At 41.0% G+C, this 17,500-nt stretch overlaps 1 protein-coding gene across 1 annotated transcript in view; it reads right to left on the bottom strand.

Annotated features, from left to right (window-relative positions):
* Positions 1–17,500, bottom strand: part of LOC115230752 — a 46,972-nt gene that overhangs the window by 28,161 nt on the left and 1,311 nt on the right. The window contains exons 2-6 of the mRNA XM_029800889.2: positions 16,619–16,763; positions 15,222–15,409; positions 13,212–13,416; positions 11,178–11,420; positions 10,048–10,112 (exon numbers count right to left, since the gene is read on the bottom strand). Of these exons, the coding sequence (XP_029656749.2) occupies positions 10,048–10,112; positions 11,178–11,420; positions 13,212–13,416; positions 15,222–15,245 (537 nt within the window). The 5' untranslated portion in view covers positions 15,246–15,409; positions 16,619–16,763. The remainder of the gene's footprint in view (positions 1–10,047; positions 10,113–11,177; positions 11,421–13,211; positions 13,417–15,221; positions 15,410–16,618; positions 16,764–17,500) is intronic.

The following is a 17,500-nucleotide window of genomic DNA, read 5'->3' as shown; positions in this document are numbered from 1 at the left end:
CTATCGGTCTCTTTTGCCGAACCGCAAAGTGACGGGGACGTAAACACACCAGCATCGGTTGTCAAGCAATGCTAGGGGGACAAACACAGACACACAAACATATACACACACACTTATATATATACATATATACGACGGGCTTCTTTCAGTTTCCATCTACCAAATCTACTCACAAGGCATTGGTCGGCCCGAGGCTATAGCAGAAGACACTTGCCCAACATGCCACGCAGTGGGACTGAACCCGGAACCATGTGGTTGGTTAGCAAGCTACTTACCACGAGAAAAGTGGGGAAAAAAAAACACTTCTACAAAAGCAAAGTTCTGTCTGTCCCTTAATATGGAACCCCTTTATCTCGGCCTACATTTGCCCTACATAGACATATTATACATCTTTGGGATCAGGATGATCCCGGGGTTGAAAATCTGCCCTTCATTTGGGTCTTGAACATCCAGCATTGGGATCTGATTGAAAGGTATTTTAGTTGCTATTTCTAGCAGGTAAAGCTTGGCTGATTCATGCCATCTCGGTTGGCATTTATCAAGTAATGTCAGAGATCGAGGGGGGAGATAAGTGATATTTGCTTCATTAATTCTATGGCAAGATGAGAACTTTGAAAGGTGGCGAGCTGGCAGAAACGTGAGCAAACTGGGCGAAATGCTTAGTGGTACTTCGTCTGCTGCTACGTTCTGAGTTCAAATTCCGCCGGGGTTGACTTTGCCTTTCATCCTTTCGGGGTCAATAAATTAAGTACCAGTTACGCACTGTTGTCGATGTAATCAACTTAATCCCTTTGTCTGTCCTTGTTTGTCCCCTCTGTGTGTAGCCCCTTGTGGGCAGTAAAGAAATAGGTATTTCGTCTGCCGTTACGTTCTGAGTTCAAATTCCGCCGATGTTGACTTTGCCTTTCATCCTTTCGGGGTCGATAAATAAAGTACCAGTTACGCACTGTTGTCGATGTAATCGACTTAATCCCTTTGTCTGTCCTTGTTTGCCCTCTCTGTGTTTAGAAATAAGATAAGAACTTTGAGAGAAATTGGCCAAAAGATGAGGTTCAACTTGAGACTGGAACAACAGAATAACTACATTACAGAATTAATTCTCATCTGTCCTTAACCACCGAGTCATATAGTCATTACAGATGTATTATAGTCATGCTATTTAGCTGTCTTTAGCTCTGGGCCACAGGACCAATTAGCCCTCCACAGGGGCTAGCTTAAAAATCTACAGAGTGTGGCCTCTCCGCTAGTTCACTATAAAATACAGTTTTTTGTGCATCTTCTTGAGGCAGCTTTTTAAATGATTGCCATGAAATTACTCGAAAATATGAATTAACCCTTTAGTATTTAAACCGGCCATATCTGGCCAAAAGTATTCTGCTTGTTTTATGTTCAAACTGGCTAGATCTGGTCTCTCACACCAACCCTACAATATCGCTTTAAAAATTAACAGCTACCTCATCAAAATCTCATAGCTACAAGATAATGCCTGATTAGTTCAAAACAATGTGGATAAAAAAGGATTCATTTTGGCAGAATAATGTGAACCCTAAAGGGTTAACCATGGTCTTTTGGTGACTTCGTCTTCTGCCTCCACAACGAGGGACACAGGTTTACAGCAATTTACACCTGCATGGAACATTTTCTGAATTCGATAAATCACAATATATATATAATACTAGCTCAAGGTGACCCGCTCTACGCACGGGTAAGAGTGTGGTTGTTACTTTCTGTTGCTTCCATTCTGTTTTTTATCACCACATTCTCCCTCTTTGTTTCTCTCTCCTTTCTCTCTCACTTTCCCACTCTCTTACTCTCCCTTTCTCTTGGACTCTTCCTCGCTTTCACTTACTCTCTATCTTTCTCTATCTATCTCTCTCCCATTTATAAACAACAAAAGATCTTGAGTAAGTTGAGAAATAAAATATTTTGAAAGATCAATCATAATTATCAGGCAGTGGCAACGGAAAGGTCTGCTTCAAGGCAGACAGCAAAACACTAACATTTAAAGGGGACAGACGAATTTGTGAGCTGAATAAAAATAAAAAAAATATTGGAAACCAAAGTTTGAAGGGATAGAATCTGAGGATAGTAGACGCTGTCAAACGATATTATAGAGAGAAATTGAAAGTAAGGGAGGAAAGAGAGAGAGAGATGGAGGAAGACAGACAGATAAGAAAATGAGAGGAGACTTGTCAAAGTGTGTGTGTTTTTGCCCTAGTAATCACACGTTTTAAGATAGGGATTTCTAACCTAGCCCACTCACATCCTCACCTCATTTTACATGTCCCTGTAAATTTTGGGGTCAATCCGACAGGATCAAGTACCCTTTAACCCGTTCCAATGCCAAAACCAGACAAACTTTTCGCATTTCAGATTTATGGATATTGATTTTTGCATATTTTGAGGTGTTTGTGAAGGCAGAAGATAATGTCACAGAAAAACACCATATTTAACCCTTTAGCATTCAAACCGGCCATATCCGGCCAGAATATTTAACCTGTTTTATATTGAAACTGACCAGATCTTGCCTCTTAACTCAGCCCTACCATGTCATTCTAAAGCTAAAAAAACCACATCACTGAAATCTCTAAACTACAAGATAATGCATGATTAATTCAAAATAATATAAATAAACAAATATCACATTTGAGAGAATAATCTGAACACTAAAGGGTTAAGTCACATTTTAGACTAATTTTATCACAGTCATTTCAAAGCTATCTGATGAGGAAACTGTATTTTATAGCTAAGAAATAAGCAGAGGCGTTTCTTTCACACTTGTTTCCATTTTACGATGCATTTGTGAAGACAGAAGATATCGTTGCAAAGTTCTTAGACTTTACACCTGTTATTTTGATGTCCATTCACAACTTTTCCAGACTAACCCACAACGCAAAATCGAAAATCATGACAAAACACTCTACCTCGTGTGTATGTTTGTGGGGGTGGATAGGGAAAAATAAAACATATTCAAAGAGCCTGTCACACATGTAACGTAACTGTAGGTAACACAGAAGCTGCATGCCAAACAGAACTGCGATGCATATGTAACACATGCAGGTATGTATCACAGAGAAGGTGTAACACAGAGATACTATATCTGCTGTTACATGCAATCATAATTACACAAGTGTATGTGTAATATAGCTCTTGGTTGTGTAGCACAGTGACTATGACACATGTAACGTAGCTGCTGTGTTACAGAAAACACCTGTTATACGTTTGTAATAGAATTAATCTTGGGAATCTGTAGGAGCACCTGTGTCACATGAGTAACACAGTGACTGCATAATATGGCAGTTATGCAACAGGCCTGTCACATGTAACATGCACAATGCTATAAAAATAGCATGTTACACAAGCACTGTGTCACAAAGTTACTCTGTAACTAAGTATTTCTCATATATGATATGACAATCTCCTGAATAAGAAAATTGCAGATATGTAACTGCAAATATTTGCAACATCTTCATGTAACAGAGACATGTAGCATGTAACAGATACAAAACAATGTTTGTGACATACTGCATCTATGTGTAATATACACAAATAATGATATAACTTATTACATACACAACACAAAAAGTGTGTTACAAAATTCATACGTGACTGCTTCAGATATGTAACACATTTTATACACACAGTGAATAAGAGAATTGACTGACACAACTATGTAACTAAAAGTGACACAGGTTCACAAGAAAATTATGATGCACCACATGCATACATATGTGACATGACCAGATCAGACGCCAAGGTTAATCACGACCAACTAGACATGCAACAGATGTGTAACAGACATGTAACAGATCTGTAACAGACAAGATGTGTTGAGCTAATCACGACCAACTAGACATGCAACAGATGTGTAACAGACATGTAACAGATCTGTAACAGACAAGATGTGTTGAGCTAATCACGACCAACTAGACATGTAACAGATGTGTAACAGACATGTAACAGATCTGTAACAAACAAGATGTGTGAGCTAATCACGACCAACTAGACATGTAACAGATGTGTAACAGACATGTAACAGATCTGTAACAACAAGATGTGTTGAGCTAATCACGACCAACTAGACATGTAACAGATGTGTAACAGACATGTAACAGATCTGTAACAAACAAGATGTGTTGAGCTAATCACGACCAACTAGACATGCAACAGATGTGTAACAGACATGTAACAGATCTGTAACAGACAAGATGTGTTGAGCTAATCACGACCAACTAGACATGCAACAGATGTGTAACAGACATGTAACAGATCTGTAACAGACAAGATGTGTTGAGCTAATCACGACCAACTAGACATGTAACAGATGTTGTAACAGACATGTAACAGATCTGTAACAGACACAGATGTGTTGAGCTAATCACGACCAACTAGACATGTAACAGATGTGTAACAGACATGTAACAGATCTGTAACAGACAAGATGTGTTGAGCTAATCACGACCAACTAGACATGCAACAGATGTGTAACAGACATGTAACAGATCTGTACAGACAAGATGTGTTGAGCTATCACGACCAACTAGACATGTAACAGATGTGTAACAGACATGTAACAGATCTGTAACAGACAAGATGTGTTGAGCTAATCACGACCAACTAGACATGCAACAGATGTGTAACAGACATGTAACAGATCTGTAACAGACAAGATGTGTTGAGCTAATCACGACCAACTAGACATGCAACAGATGTGTAACAGACATGTAACAGATCTGTAACAGACAAGATGTGTTGAGCTAATCACGACCAACTAGACATGTAACAGATGTGTAACAGACATGTAACAGATCTGTAACAAACAAGATGTGTTGAGCTAATCACGACCAACTAGACATGTAACAGATGTGTAACAGACATGTAACAGATCTGTAACAAACAAGATGTGTTGAGCTAATCACGACCAACTAGACATGCAACAGATGTGTAACAGACATGTAACAGATCTGTAACAGACAAGATGTGTTGAGCTAATCACGACCAACTAGACATGCAACAGATGTGTAACAGACATGTAACAGATCTGTAACAGACAAGATGTGTTGAGCTAATCACGACCAACTAGACATGTAACAGATGTGTAACAGACATGTAACAGATCTGTAACAGACAAGATGTGTTGAGCTAATCACGACCAACTAGACATGTAACAGATGTGTAACAGACATGTAACAGATCTGTAACAGACAAGATGTGTTGAGCTAATCACGACCAACTAGACATGCAACAGATGTGTAACAGACATGTAACAGATCTGTAACAGACAAGATGTGTTGAGCTAATCACGACCAACTAGACATGTAACAGATGTGTAACAGACATGTAACAGATCTGTAACAGACAAGATGTGTTGAGCTAATCACGACCAACTAGACATGCAACAGATGTGTAACAGACATGTAACAGATCTGTAACAGACAAGATGTGTTGAGCTAATCACGACCAACTAGACATGTAACAGATGTGTAACAGACATGTTAACAGATGTGTAACAGACAAGATGTGTTGAGCTAATCACGACCAACTAGACATGTAACAGATGTGTAACAGACATGTTAACAGATCTGTAACAGACAAGATGTGTTGAGCTAATCACGACCAACTAGACATGTAACAGATGTGTAACAGACATGTAACAGATCTGTAATAGACATGTAACATATCTGTGAATGTAGCAGAGTTACTAGTAACACATCGTTACATGCCAGAGCATAACTACGAGGTTGTGAATATATAAACAAAAAAGGTGAACATAAGAGTAGATATGTAACGAAAAAAGTGAATATGTGTAACACAACAAATGTAACAGGGAAATGTTACATACAGTTCAGTCAGTGTACAACATGATTAGACAACAACAACAATAAATATGGAAATTAAAGATAACAATGCATATAAAACACATATTGGTATACACTTCAAAGTCACAGAATAAATATGTAGCAGAGAGAGTGTCACACACACTTGAAACACTTGTTGTAACATAAAATGTGTAACATAAAATGGCAACAAATGTGTGGCATAAAAAATACAGAGGTGTTATCAGAATTTTGCAACTTAAAAAAGTGGGGTGCCATGTATTCTAATATTCAACATATTGTAACAACAACAACAACAACAACAACAACAACAATAGAAATAATCACAAGAACAACAATAATAGTTGCAGGCAATCTTTAAAAAGTTTTCAAAACGAAGAATCTTTAACAAACCAAACTTGTGAAAGTTTGAAGATTTTCAGCCATAAATAGGAATGTGTTGTGTGTGTGGGGTGTTATACACATATATGATACAACCATATATATATATAATATGATAAATATATGGATACATATATATATATATATATATATATAATATATATATATAGATTATATATATATAGATATATATATTATATATGTATATATATTAGATATATGATATATATAAAGAGTCAAAACTATTGTAAAGGTTGAAAATTTTAGAAAAATAAAAATAAGAAATAAGTGGAAATTTTACTAGTGAATGTGTTAAAATATAAGGTACAAAAAGAAAATGACTCTTCCCAGACACAACAGAATACGCGCACACACACACACACACACACCACACATACATATATATATATATTCTCTTATTTGTTTCAGTCATTTGACTATGGCCATGCTGGAGCACTGCCTTTAGTCATCATCATCATCATTGTTTCACGTCTGCTTTCCATGCTAGCATTGGTTATATATCTATATGTATACGATATACATATATGATATATATTTATGTATATGAAGATATATATATATATAATATATATATATATATGATATATATATATATATATGATATATATATATATATATATATATATATATATATATAATATATACATATATATTATACATATTATATATATATATATAGACATTATATATATATATATTATATATTATATATATATATATTTATCATATATATATTATATACATATATATATATATACATATACATATATATACATATTATCTATATATATACATATATATATATATACATATATATATATATATAATATATATATATATAATATATATATTATATATATACACACACACACACACATATATATATATGTATACATAATTCAGATCTGCAGAAAATGGAGAAAACTTATGATCAACAAACAAACAATTGACCGACATAATGTGGCAGCCCTGGTTAGGACAAATATTACTGTTATTTAGCCCCTGGAAACATTGCCTCCAGCTGGATATGCAACACACTATCAGTGTCCTTATATTTTCGAACAAGGGACTTTTCGCCTCCCCACTCAGCACAAATCAATATCTGTGTATCACGATTTCTGTGTTATTTCCCTTCATCAGTGGGGATGCTAAAACTCCCTTTCGAAAATATAAGGAACAGATAGCAGATAGCTGGAGACAATGTTTTCTGGGGCTAAATAACTGTAACAGGACTGACATGTTATTTATTTATTTTTTTCTTTTACTTGTTTCAGTCATTTGACTGCGGCCATGCTGGAGCACCGCCTTTAGTCGAGCAAATCGACCCCGGGACTTATTCTTTGTAAGCCCAGTACTTATTCTAAGTGACGGGGACGCTAAGTGACGGGGACGTAAACACACCAGCATCGGTTGTCAAGCAATGCTAGGGGGACAAACACAGACACACAAACATACACGCATACATATATATATATATATATATATACATATATACGACAGGCTTCTTTCAGTTTCCGTCTACCAAATTCACTCACAAGGCATTGGTCGGCTCGAGGCTATAGTAGAAGACACTTGCCCAAGATGCCACGCAGTGGGACTGAGCCCGGAACCATGTGGTTGGTTAGCAAGCTACTTACCACACAAACACTCCTGCGCCTATGTTGGCAAATAATCTTTACTCTAGAGTAGTTTTTCTGAATGCCTCTCGTTGAGAGATTTACAAACAATAATTTTCTATATACATATGACATATCTTATATACACACACAGACATCATCATCGCCGTTTAATGTCTGCTTTCCACACTGACATGGATTGGATGGTTGACTGAGGACTGGTGAACCAGATGGCTGCACCAGGCTCCAATCTGATCTGGCAGTGTTTCTACAGCTGGATGCCCTTCCTAACACCGACCACTCCGAGAGTGTAGTGGGTGCTTTTACATGCTACCGGCACGAGGGCCAGTCAAGCGGTTCTGGCAATGACAATGCCCAAAAGGTGTTTTTTTCCATGCTACCTGCATGGGAGCCAGTCCAGTGGCACTGGCAATGACCACGCCCGAAAGTTGTTTTTCATGTGCCACCAGCACATGTGTCGGTAAGGCGACGCTGGCAACAATCACGCTTGAATGGTGCTTTTTACGCTCCGCCAACACGGGAGCCAATCTGTGGCCCTGGCAACGATCATGCTCGGATGTGTTTTTACCTTCCACTGGCATGAGTGACAATCAGGCGGTACTGTCATCAGAATGATTTTGATTTGATTTCACTTGCCTCAATAGGTCTTTGCAAGCAAAGTTTATAGTCCAATGAATCAGGGGTACTCATAAGTGGGCTGGTTACACCCCACATTTGGATGTGCTTTTAACGTTCCACTGGCACAAGTAGCAATCAGGCGTTACTGTCATTGACCACGTCAGCGATTTTGATTTTGATTTCAATATACAATATATGATATATACATATATATATATATATGATATATCTATATATAGATATTATATATATATATATATTATACATATATATATATAATATATATATAATATATATATATATATATATATATATATATATATATATATATATATACATATATATACATACATATATATTTACATATATATACATGTATATATATATATATATATATATATATATATATATATATATATCATATATATACATACATATATATATTTATACATATATATACATGTATATATATATATAATATAATTATATATATATTATTATATATATTAATATATATATATATACATATACATATATATACATATATACACATATATATATATATATGTATATATATGATATATATACACACACATATTCATATACATATATACACACATTTCAAACCTTAATAGGTTTCTCTCTTTGTCTATTGTTTCTGTAGAAGTCCATTGTAAGACTTTCCTTTCTATTTTTCATGAGCGTAAATCTAATACAATTCTTTCTTCATATCTATCTATCTATCTATATATATATATATACATATGCCATATATATATATATACACATATGCATGTATATATATATATACATATGCATGTATATATATATATATATGCATGTATATATATATATATATATATATATAATATATATATATAATATAATATATATACATATGAATGTGTGTATATGTATATATTATATATATATATGAAAAAGCATACAATAACTTGTATTTACGGTAAATGTTTATCTTAACCACACACACACACACACACATTTAGGGGTAAAAAATAAACATGACCAGCAACAAAGAACAATAACAACAACTAAACGAGGAAACGTGTGTGTGCACACTAGCCACTGTCTACATTGCCTCAGCTCTGAAGTAGTGGTCATGGAGGTAGCTACAGAGATATAGGGTAGAGGTAAAGAGAACCAGTTGATGCAATATAGAAGAGATTTAAGTGGGTAAGAGGTACCCAGGGGTAATGCAGAGTAGGGGTGAGGTAGAATTAAATAAGGTGGACAGACCTAGTACGAAGTGGTGTAGAGGAGATTTAAGTGGGTAAGAGGTACCCAGAGGGGTAACACAGAGTAAAGGCAAGGTTGTGAGTCGAGGCAGAGTAATGGGGAAAGAAGTCATTAAGGTGTGGTCGAGTTGTGAGTAAGAGTGTGAGTAAGGGTAACAAGAGGTGAGGTAAAGTAGACATACATGGGTAGCAGTACAGCGTTGGGGCAGAAGAGATGGAATGAGGCAGAGGTGGAAATATTGGTATGGGTGGGGAGCAGGATGTGGCGGAAATAAGTAGAGAGGGTGAGGTACTTACTATACTGGAGCTGGAGAATCTGTTGGCTGGGTCGTAGCTGTTGTCTTTCGCTGGTATGTCTACCCCTGGAATAGGAAATAGTCATGTAGTAGCAGTGGTGGTGGTGGTGGTGGTAGTGGTGGTAGTGGTTGTGGTGGTGGTAGTAATGGTAGTGGTTGTGGTGGTAGTGGTAGAGGTGGTGGTGGTGGTTGTGATGGTTGTAGTAGTGGATGTGGTAGTGGTGGTAGTAGAGGTAATGGTTTTTAGTAGTAACGACAGAAGTAGTAGTAGTAGTAGTGACAGTAATGGGGGTGGTTGTGGTAGTAGTGGCAGTGATAGTAGTGATGGTTGTGGTATTAGCGGTAGTGGTGGTAGTAGTAGTAGTAGTAGCAGCAGCAGTGGCTGAGTACTCCACGACATGTGTACCCTGAGAGAGATTCAGCAAGACACAGAGTGTGACAAGGCTGACCCTTTGAAAGACAGGCACAGCTCATTCTTGCCATCTCAGTGGACGGGAGCATTGTGAAATAAAGTGACTTGCTCAAGGACAGAATGCACTGACCAGGAATTGAACAGATGACCTGTGATCGTGAGCCGAACACCCGAACCACTAGGCCACGGCTTGCATGTGCAACATGGCAATAATCACATGTGGGAACAAAGAGACACATGCAGGCATGTGTGTGAAAGGCAGGAGTGGAGGTGCAATGGCCCAGTGGTTAGGGCAGCGGACTCGTGGTCATAGGATCGCGGTTTCGATTCCCAGACCGGGCGTTGTGAGTGTTTATTGAGCGAAAACACCTAAAGCTCCACGAGGCTCCGGCAGGGGATGGTGGTGATCCCTGCTGTACTCTTTCATCACCACAACTTTCTCTCACTCTTACTTCCTGTTTCTGTTGTACCTGTATTTCAAGGGGCCGGCCTTGTCACTCTCTGTGTCACGCTGAATATCCCCGAGAACTACGTTAATGGTACACGTGTCTGTGGAGTGCTCAGCCACTTACACGTTAATTCCACGAGCAAGCTGTTCTGTTGATCGTATCAGCTGGGACCCTCATCGTTGTGACCGACGGAGTGCTCCTAAAAAAAGAAAGGCAGGAAGTGGGGCCCCGAAGAAACGGGAAAAGAGAAGAGCCGGGGTTTGGACTCACCGTTGTTTAGGAGGGTCGTGATCATACTAAACTCATCAAAGGTGGCCATGTGATTGTTGTGGTTGTTGACCGGGGCAGGACTGGACGGGGTGTGATTGCCCACCGGGTGCAATGGCTCCTTCAGCTCAACATCTTCGCCCTTGCCTAACGGGTAGCGGTCGCCTTTCTTCAGGAAACACATCAGCAGGATTCCGACGATGGTCAGTAGCAGTACGGCCGTGATCACCAGTCCGACTATAAGCACTGAAAGACAACAACAACAACAACAACAGTTATAACAATGTAGTGAAAATGGTGGAGGCGGTGGTGGTTGTAACGTTGGCAGTGATGATGGTGGTGGTGGTGGTGGTGGTGGTGATGTTGGTGGTGGTGATGGTATGTTGGTGGCTGTGGTGGTGGTGATGGTGTGTTGGTGGTTGTGGTGGTGGTGATGATGGTGGTGATGTTGGTGGTTGTGGTGGTGGTTGTGGTGGTGGTGATGGTGGTGGCAGTGATGGTTTGTTGGCGGTTGTGGTGGTGGTGATGTTGGTGTGTTGGTGGTTGTGGTGGTGGTGATGGTGTGTTGATGGTTGTGGTGGTGGTGATGGTGGTGGTGATGTTGGTGGCAGTGATGGTGTGTTGTGGTGGTGGTGATGGTGTGTTGGTGGTTGTGGTGGTGGTGATGGTGTGTTGGTGGCTGTGGTGGTGGTGATGGTGTGTTGGTGGTTGTGGTGGTGGTGATGGTGTGTTGGTGGTTGTGGTGGTGGTGATGGTGGTGGTGATGTTGGTGGCAGTGATGGTGTGTTGGTGGCTGTGGTGGTGGGGATGGTGGTGGTTGTGGTGGTGGTGATGGTGTGTTGGTGGTTGTAGTGGTGGTAGTGGAGATGGTTGTTTTGGCGATGGTAATGATGAGGAAGATGATGGTGGTGTTGAGAGGACGGCTGTGGCAGAGTGGCAAAATGGTTCTAACTTTGATGTTATTGGCAGTGGTGGTCAGGAAGGGAGGGCAAAGATGATGGTGGTGATGATGATGATTATAGTAAAAGAGGCCAGGAAGTGGGTGTGTGTGTAGATATATACACAAACATATATATATATACACATATGTATATACATATATACATACATATACACATATATTTCTTTACTATCCAAAAGAGGCTAAACACAGAGGGGACAAACAAGGACAGACAAACGGTTTAAGTTGATTATATCGACCCCAGTGCGTAACTGGTACTTAATTTATCGACCCCGAAAGGATGAAAGGTAAAGTCGACCTCGGCGGAATTTGAACCCAAAACGTAATGACAGATGAAATACTGCTAAGCATTTCGCCTGGCGCGCTAACGTTTCTGCCAGCTTGCCGCCTATAACATACATATACATATATACACACATATATATATATGAGGGGAAGTAAAAAATTATCCACACTTTTGTTATAACCTATCTTTATTATTATTATTATTATTATTATTTATTATTATTATTTATTATTATTATTTATTATTATTATTATCTTTATTATTACTATTATTATTTGATATATTATTTGAAATACAGGTACAACAGAAACAGGAAGTAAGAGTGAGAGAAAGTTGTGGTGAAAGAGTACAGCAGGGATCGCCACCATCCCCTGCCGGAGCCTCGTGGAGCTTTAGGTGTTTTCGCTCAATAAACACTCACAACGCCCGGTCTGGGTATCGAAACAGCGATCCTACGACCGCGAGTCCGCTGCCCTAACCACTGGGCCATTGCGCCTCCACAGATGCATATATGTTGGTAAGGATGGTGGTGATGCTTGCTTCATCATGTGACATAATAATCTGTGTTGTTACACCTGGTCAAGCCAATATCTATTCACACTCATAAATCTGTGTGCCCCTGCTGAATCTCGTTAAGGTCAACTGACGACTTTTGGGGCCAAGAACAAGCCGATGTAAGAAACACACTCGATAAGATGATGCGATAAAACATCTATGTGCCACTGGGCTACAAAAGACACGACACACAGACAGACAGACAGAAACACACCTGAATTGCAATTCTACTTACCTATGGTCATGTCATCTGCCATGGCAGGAATGTAGATTTTACTGGAGTTGAAGTTGGGGGGGTTGAGTGTAGTCGTGGCAACAGTGGTGGTGGTGGTGGTAGTGGTGGTGGTGGTGGTGGTGGTTGGCACAGTGATTGGTGGGGAGAGGGTTTTCATGTAGAACACGTCCACGCCCCAGTTGTCCCAGGGGGGCATTGTCATTGTCTGCAGAGAGAAAAAGAGAGAGAGTCACAGTGAGTACATTTGTGTGTGAGAGAGAGAAAGAGAGAGAAAAGAAGAATGTGTGTGTGTGTGTGTGTGTGGCTTAGTGGTCAGGGTGTTCAGCTGACGATCGTGATGTCGTGAGTTCAATTCCTGGCTTCACATCGTGTCCTTAAGCAAGACACTTTATTTCACTTTATTGTCCCAGTCCACTCAGCTGACAAAATTGAGTAGTACCTGTAATACAATGGGGTCAGCCTTGTCACATTCTGCTGCGTCAAGCTGAATCTCCTTGGGAACTACAATTAGGGGGACACTTGTCTGAGGAGTACTCAGCCACTTGCATGTTAATTTCACGAGTAGGCTGTTCCGACGTTTCCTATGTCTCCTATGTTTCTGACGAAGAGCTCTGCTCGAAACGTTAAACCCTCCTTCTTCCCTTCTTTCCTGAGCGTCCAATAATACTTTATTTGTTCCACGTCCTCGTTTTGTGTTTTCTTGTTTGGATTAACTATATATATATATATCCAAGGGTCTAAGTGTAAGAAGGCTTTTCTCATACCAAAGTTCAATAAGCTGAAAAGAAAATGACTTTTTTACACAGTTAGCGACTTGTGTTGCTATGAATGCAAATAAAAATACAAATTGAGGGAATGGAGCAGGTGAAATCCAAGCCTAGCAGTTTGTCTTATGTAGTACTTACGCAATGAGGAGTACTCAGCTAGCTAATCATCAGGCCAATGATACCTTAATTATATGAAGGTTACCTTGGATTTCAGAACATCAAGTACATGAGCATCAAAATAAATATCAATGGAAATAGTAGTTGTGATACCTGTGCAGGTGGCACATAAAAGGCACCATCCGAACGTGGCCGATGCAAGCGCCGCCTTGGCTGGCTTCCGTGCCGGTGGCACATAAAAAGCACCATCCAAATGTGGCTGATGCCAGCGCCGCCTCGACTGGCTTCTGTGCCGGTGGCACATAAAATGCACCATCCGAACGTGGCCGATGCCAGCGCCGCCTTGGCTGGCTTCCGTGCCGGTGGCACATAAAAAGCACCATCCGAACGAGGCCGATGCAAGCGCTGCCTCGACTGGCTCCAGTGCCGGTGGCACATAAAAATCACCATCCGAACGTGGCCGATGCCAGTGCCGCCTTGGCTGGCTTCTGTGCCGGTGGCACATAAAAAGCACCATCTGAACGTGGCTGATGCCAGCGCCGCCTTGACTGGCTTCTGTGCCGGTGGCACATAAAAAAGCACCATCTGAACATGGCTGATGCCAGCGCCGCCTTGGCTGGCTTCTGTGCCGGTGGCATATAAAAAGCACCATCCGAACGTGGCCGTTGCCAGCTCCGCCTCGACTGGCTCCAGTGCCAGTGGCATATAAAAAGCACCATGCGAACGTGGCCGTTGCCAGCTCCGCCTCGACTGACTCCAGTGCCAGTGGCATATAAAAAGCACCATGCGAACGTGGCTGATGCCAGCGCCGCCTTGGCTGGCTTCCGTGCTGGTGGCGCGTTAAAAGCACCAACCGATTGTGGCCGATGCCAGACCCCCCCCTGGCACCTGTGCAGGTGGCACGTAAAAAGCACCCACTACACTCTCGGAGTGGTTGGCGTTAGGAAGGGCATCCAGCTGTAGAAACTCTGCCAGATCAGACTGGAGCCTGGTGCAGCCTTCTGGCTTCCCAGATCCCCGGTCAAACCGTCCAACCCGTGCTAGCGCGGAAAACGGACGTTAAACGATGATGATGATGATGATGACATTGTCGTTAATGAACCCCAAGTTGTAAGAAATACATTACCCGATGTGGCAGAGAGGTTGTCATGGGGACAGTGGTTTCAGTTTGGATGTTGTATGTAGGTGGGACATAGTCAGACACACTGCAGTTGTATAAAGCTCCAGTCAAGATTTGAACCTTCTTGGAGTCTCCTCGGTCGAGGTAGGCCTTCAGTGGATAGATAGGAACACCTTGTGGGTTGTAGATGACATCTGGCGGAAGAGAGAAAGAGAAAGAGAAATAATAAAATAGTTAGGCAGGTTGGTAAGTAGAGGGGTGGGTGGGTGGACAATTGACAGACAAACCTATTGATAGTCAGAAATATAAGCAGATGGGCAGAGGGAGAGGGGGGGAGAGAGAGAGAGAGGGATGAAGAGAGAGAGAGGGAGGAAGAGAGAGAGGGGGAGGAAAAGAGAGAGAAAGAGAGAGAGAGGGAGGAAGAGCGAAAGAGAGAGAGAGAGGAGGGAGGAAGAGCGAAAGAGAGGAAGAGAGAGAGAGAGGGAGGAAGAGAGAAAGAGAGAGAGAGAGGAGGGAGGAAGAGAGAAAGAGAGAGAGAGGGGGAGGAAGAGAGAATGAGAGGGGTAAAAAGATAGACAGACAGTTAGATAGACAGAAAGGCAGGAAAAGAGATAGGTGGACATATAGACCAATAGATAGATATAGATGGATAAACAGACAGATATAGATGGATAAATGACTGAAACAAGTAAAAGAGTAAAAGAGTAAATATCCAGCAGGAAAGTGACTGTCTCCAGTGTTGGCTCACCCCATGACACCCTACATCTTTAAACAAGGTTTTAAGCTCAATTCAGATGACTATGTGAACCTGCTGGAGACTGTGGTGAATCCCTGACTTGAGAAAGTTGCTGCTGGAGGGCCATTTGTGTGGCAGCAGGATTCAAACCCTTGCTATACTTCCAGAAAATGTCGGAAATGGTTGTCGGAGATTTTCTACAAGTTCACCGGTCCCAAATTCCGGCCCCTTAATTCTGGCCCAATTGATGATGTATAAATCTGTGTGTGTGTATGGGTCTTTCTGTCTGTTTGTCACACACTATTACTTGACAACAGGTGTTGGTGTGTTTACATCCCCGTAACGTAACAGTTTGACAAAAGAGCACTTGACAACAGGTGTTGGTGTGTTTACATCCCCGTAACGTAACAGTTTGACAAAAGAGCACTTGACAACAGGTGTTGGTGTGTTTACATCCCCGTAACGTAACAGTTTGACAAAAGAGTCCTAGGCTTAACAAATAATCAAGTCCTGGGGCAGATTCCTTTGACTAAATATTCTTTGAGGCAGTGCTCCAGCATGGCTACGGTCTGGTGACTGAAACAAGTAAAAGATGAAGAATAGTTGGACCGGACGTGGCTGGATTGTTCGCTAAAAAGTTAAGTGGAGGCAAAAGAAAGTTACTTACTGTAAATTCTTCCTACGAACTTCTTGTAGATGTCTCCTTCTTCATCCAACAGCTTCTGGCGTGGTGACCCGACTCGAATGTGGTTGATGTTATCAAGAGGATGCTGCGGGTAGAGACTTTTCTGAATCGTGTCGTCAATTTGGAGCTGAAAAAACAGCAATAACATCATCATCATCGTTTAATGTCCGTTTTCCATGCTAGCATGGGTTGGACGGTTCAACTGGGGTCTGGGAAGCCAGAAGGCTGCACCAGGCCCAGTCTGATCTGGCAATGTTTCTACGGCTGGATGCCCTTCCTAACGCCGACCACTCCGTGAGTGTAGTGGGTGCTTTTTACATGCCACTGACACAGGTGCCAGATGAGGCTGGCAGATGGCCATGATCGGATGGTGCTTTTTATGTGCCACCGGCACAGGAACCAGTCAGGCGGGCCTGGCAAACGGCCATGATCAGATGGTGCTTTTTACGTGCCACCGGCTCGGGGGCCAGACGAGGCTGGCAATGGCCACAATTGGATAGTGCAATTTACGTGCCACCGGCACAGAGGCCAGTCGGGGCTGCGCTGGCAACGGCCATGTTCAGATGGTTAATAACAATAATAGTTTTAAAATTTGGCAAATGGTCAGCGATTTTGGATGAAAGTCGACCTTGGCGGGATTTGATCTCAGGATGTAAGGATGAACAAAATTCTGCAAAGCATCTTTTTCTTGTGTGCTAACGATTCTGCCAGCACACCATAATAACCACAATCCTTTCTACTCTAGACACAAGGCTTGAAATTTACGGGCAGGGGTTCAATCGATTACATTGACCCCAGTATGCAACTGGTACTTAATTTATAAACCCCGAAAGGATGAAAGGCAAAGTCGACCTTGACAGAATT

This window comes from Octopus sinensis, unplaced genomic scaffold (genome assembly GCF_006345805.1).
Source record: "Octopus sinensis unplaced genomic scaffold, ASM634580v1 Contig16316, whole genome shotgun sequence".
Taxonomy (NCBI): Eukaryota; Metazoa; Mollusca; class Cephalopoda; order Octopoda; family Octopodidae; genus Octopus; species Octopus sinensis.
The sequence above is the reverse complement of the archived record's forward strand: the minus strand, read 5'-3'. Positions and strand labels throughout refer to the sequence as shown.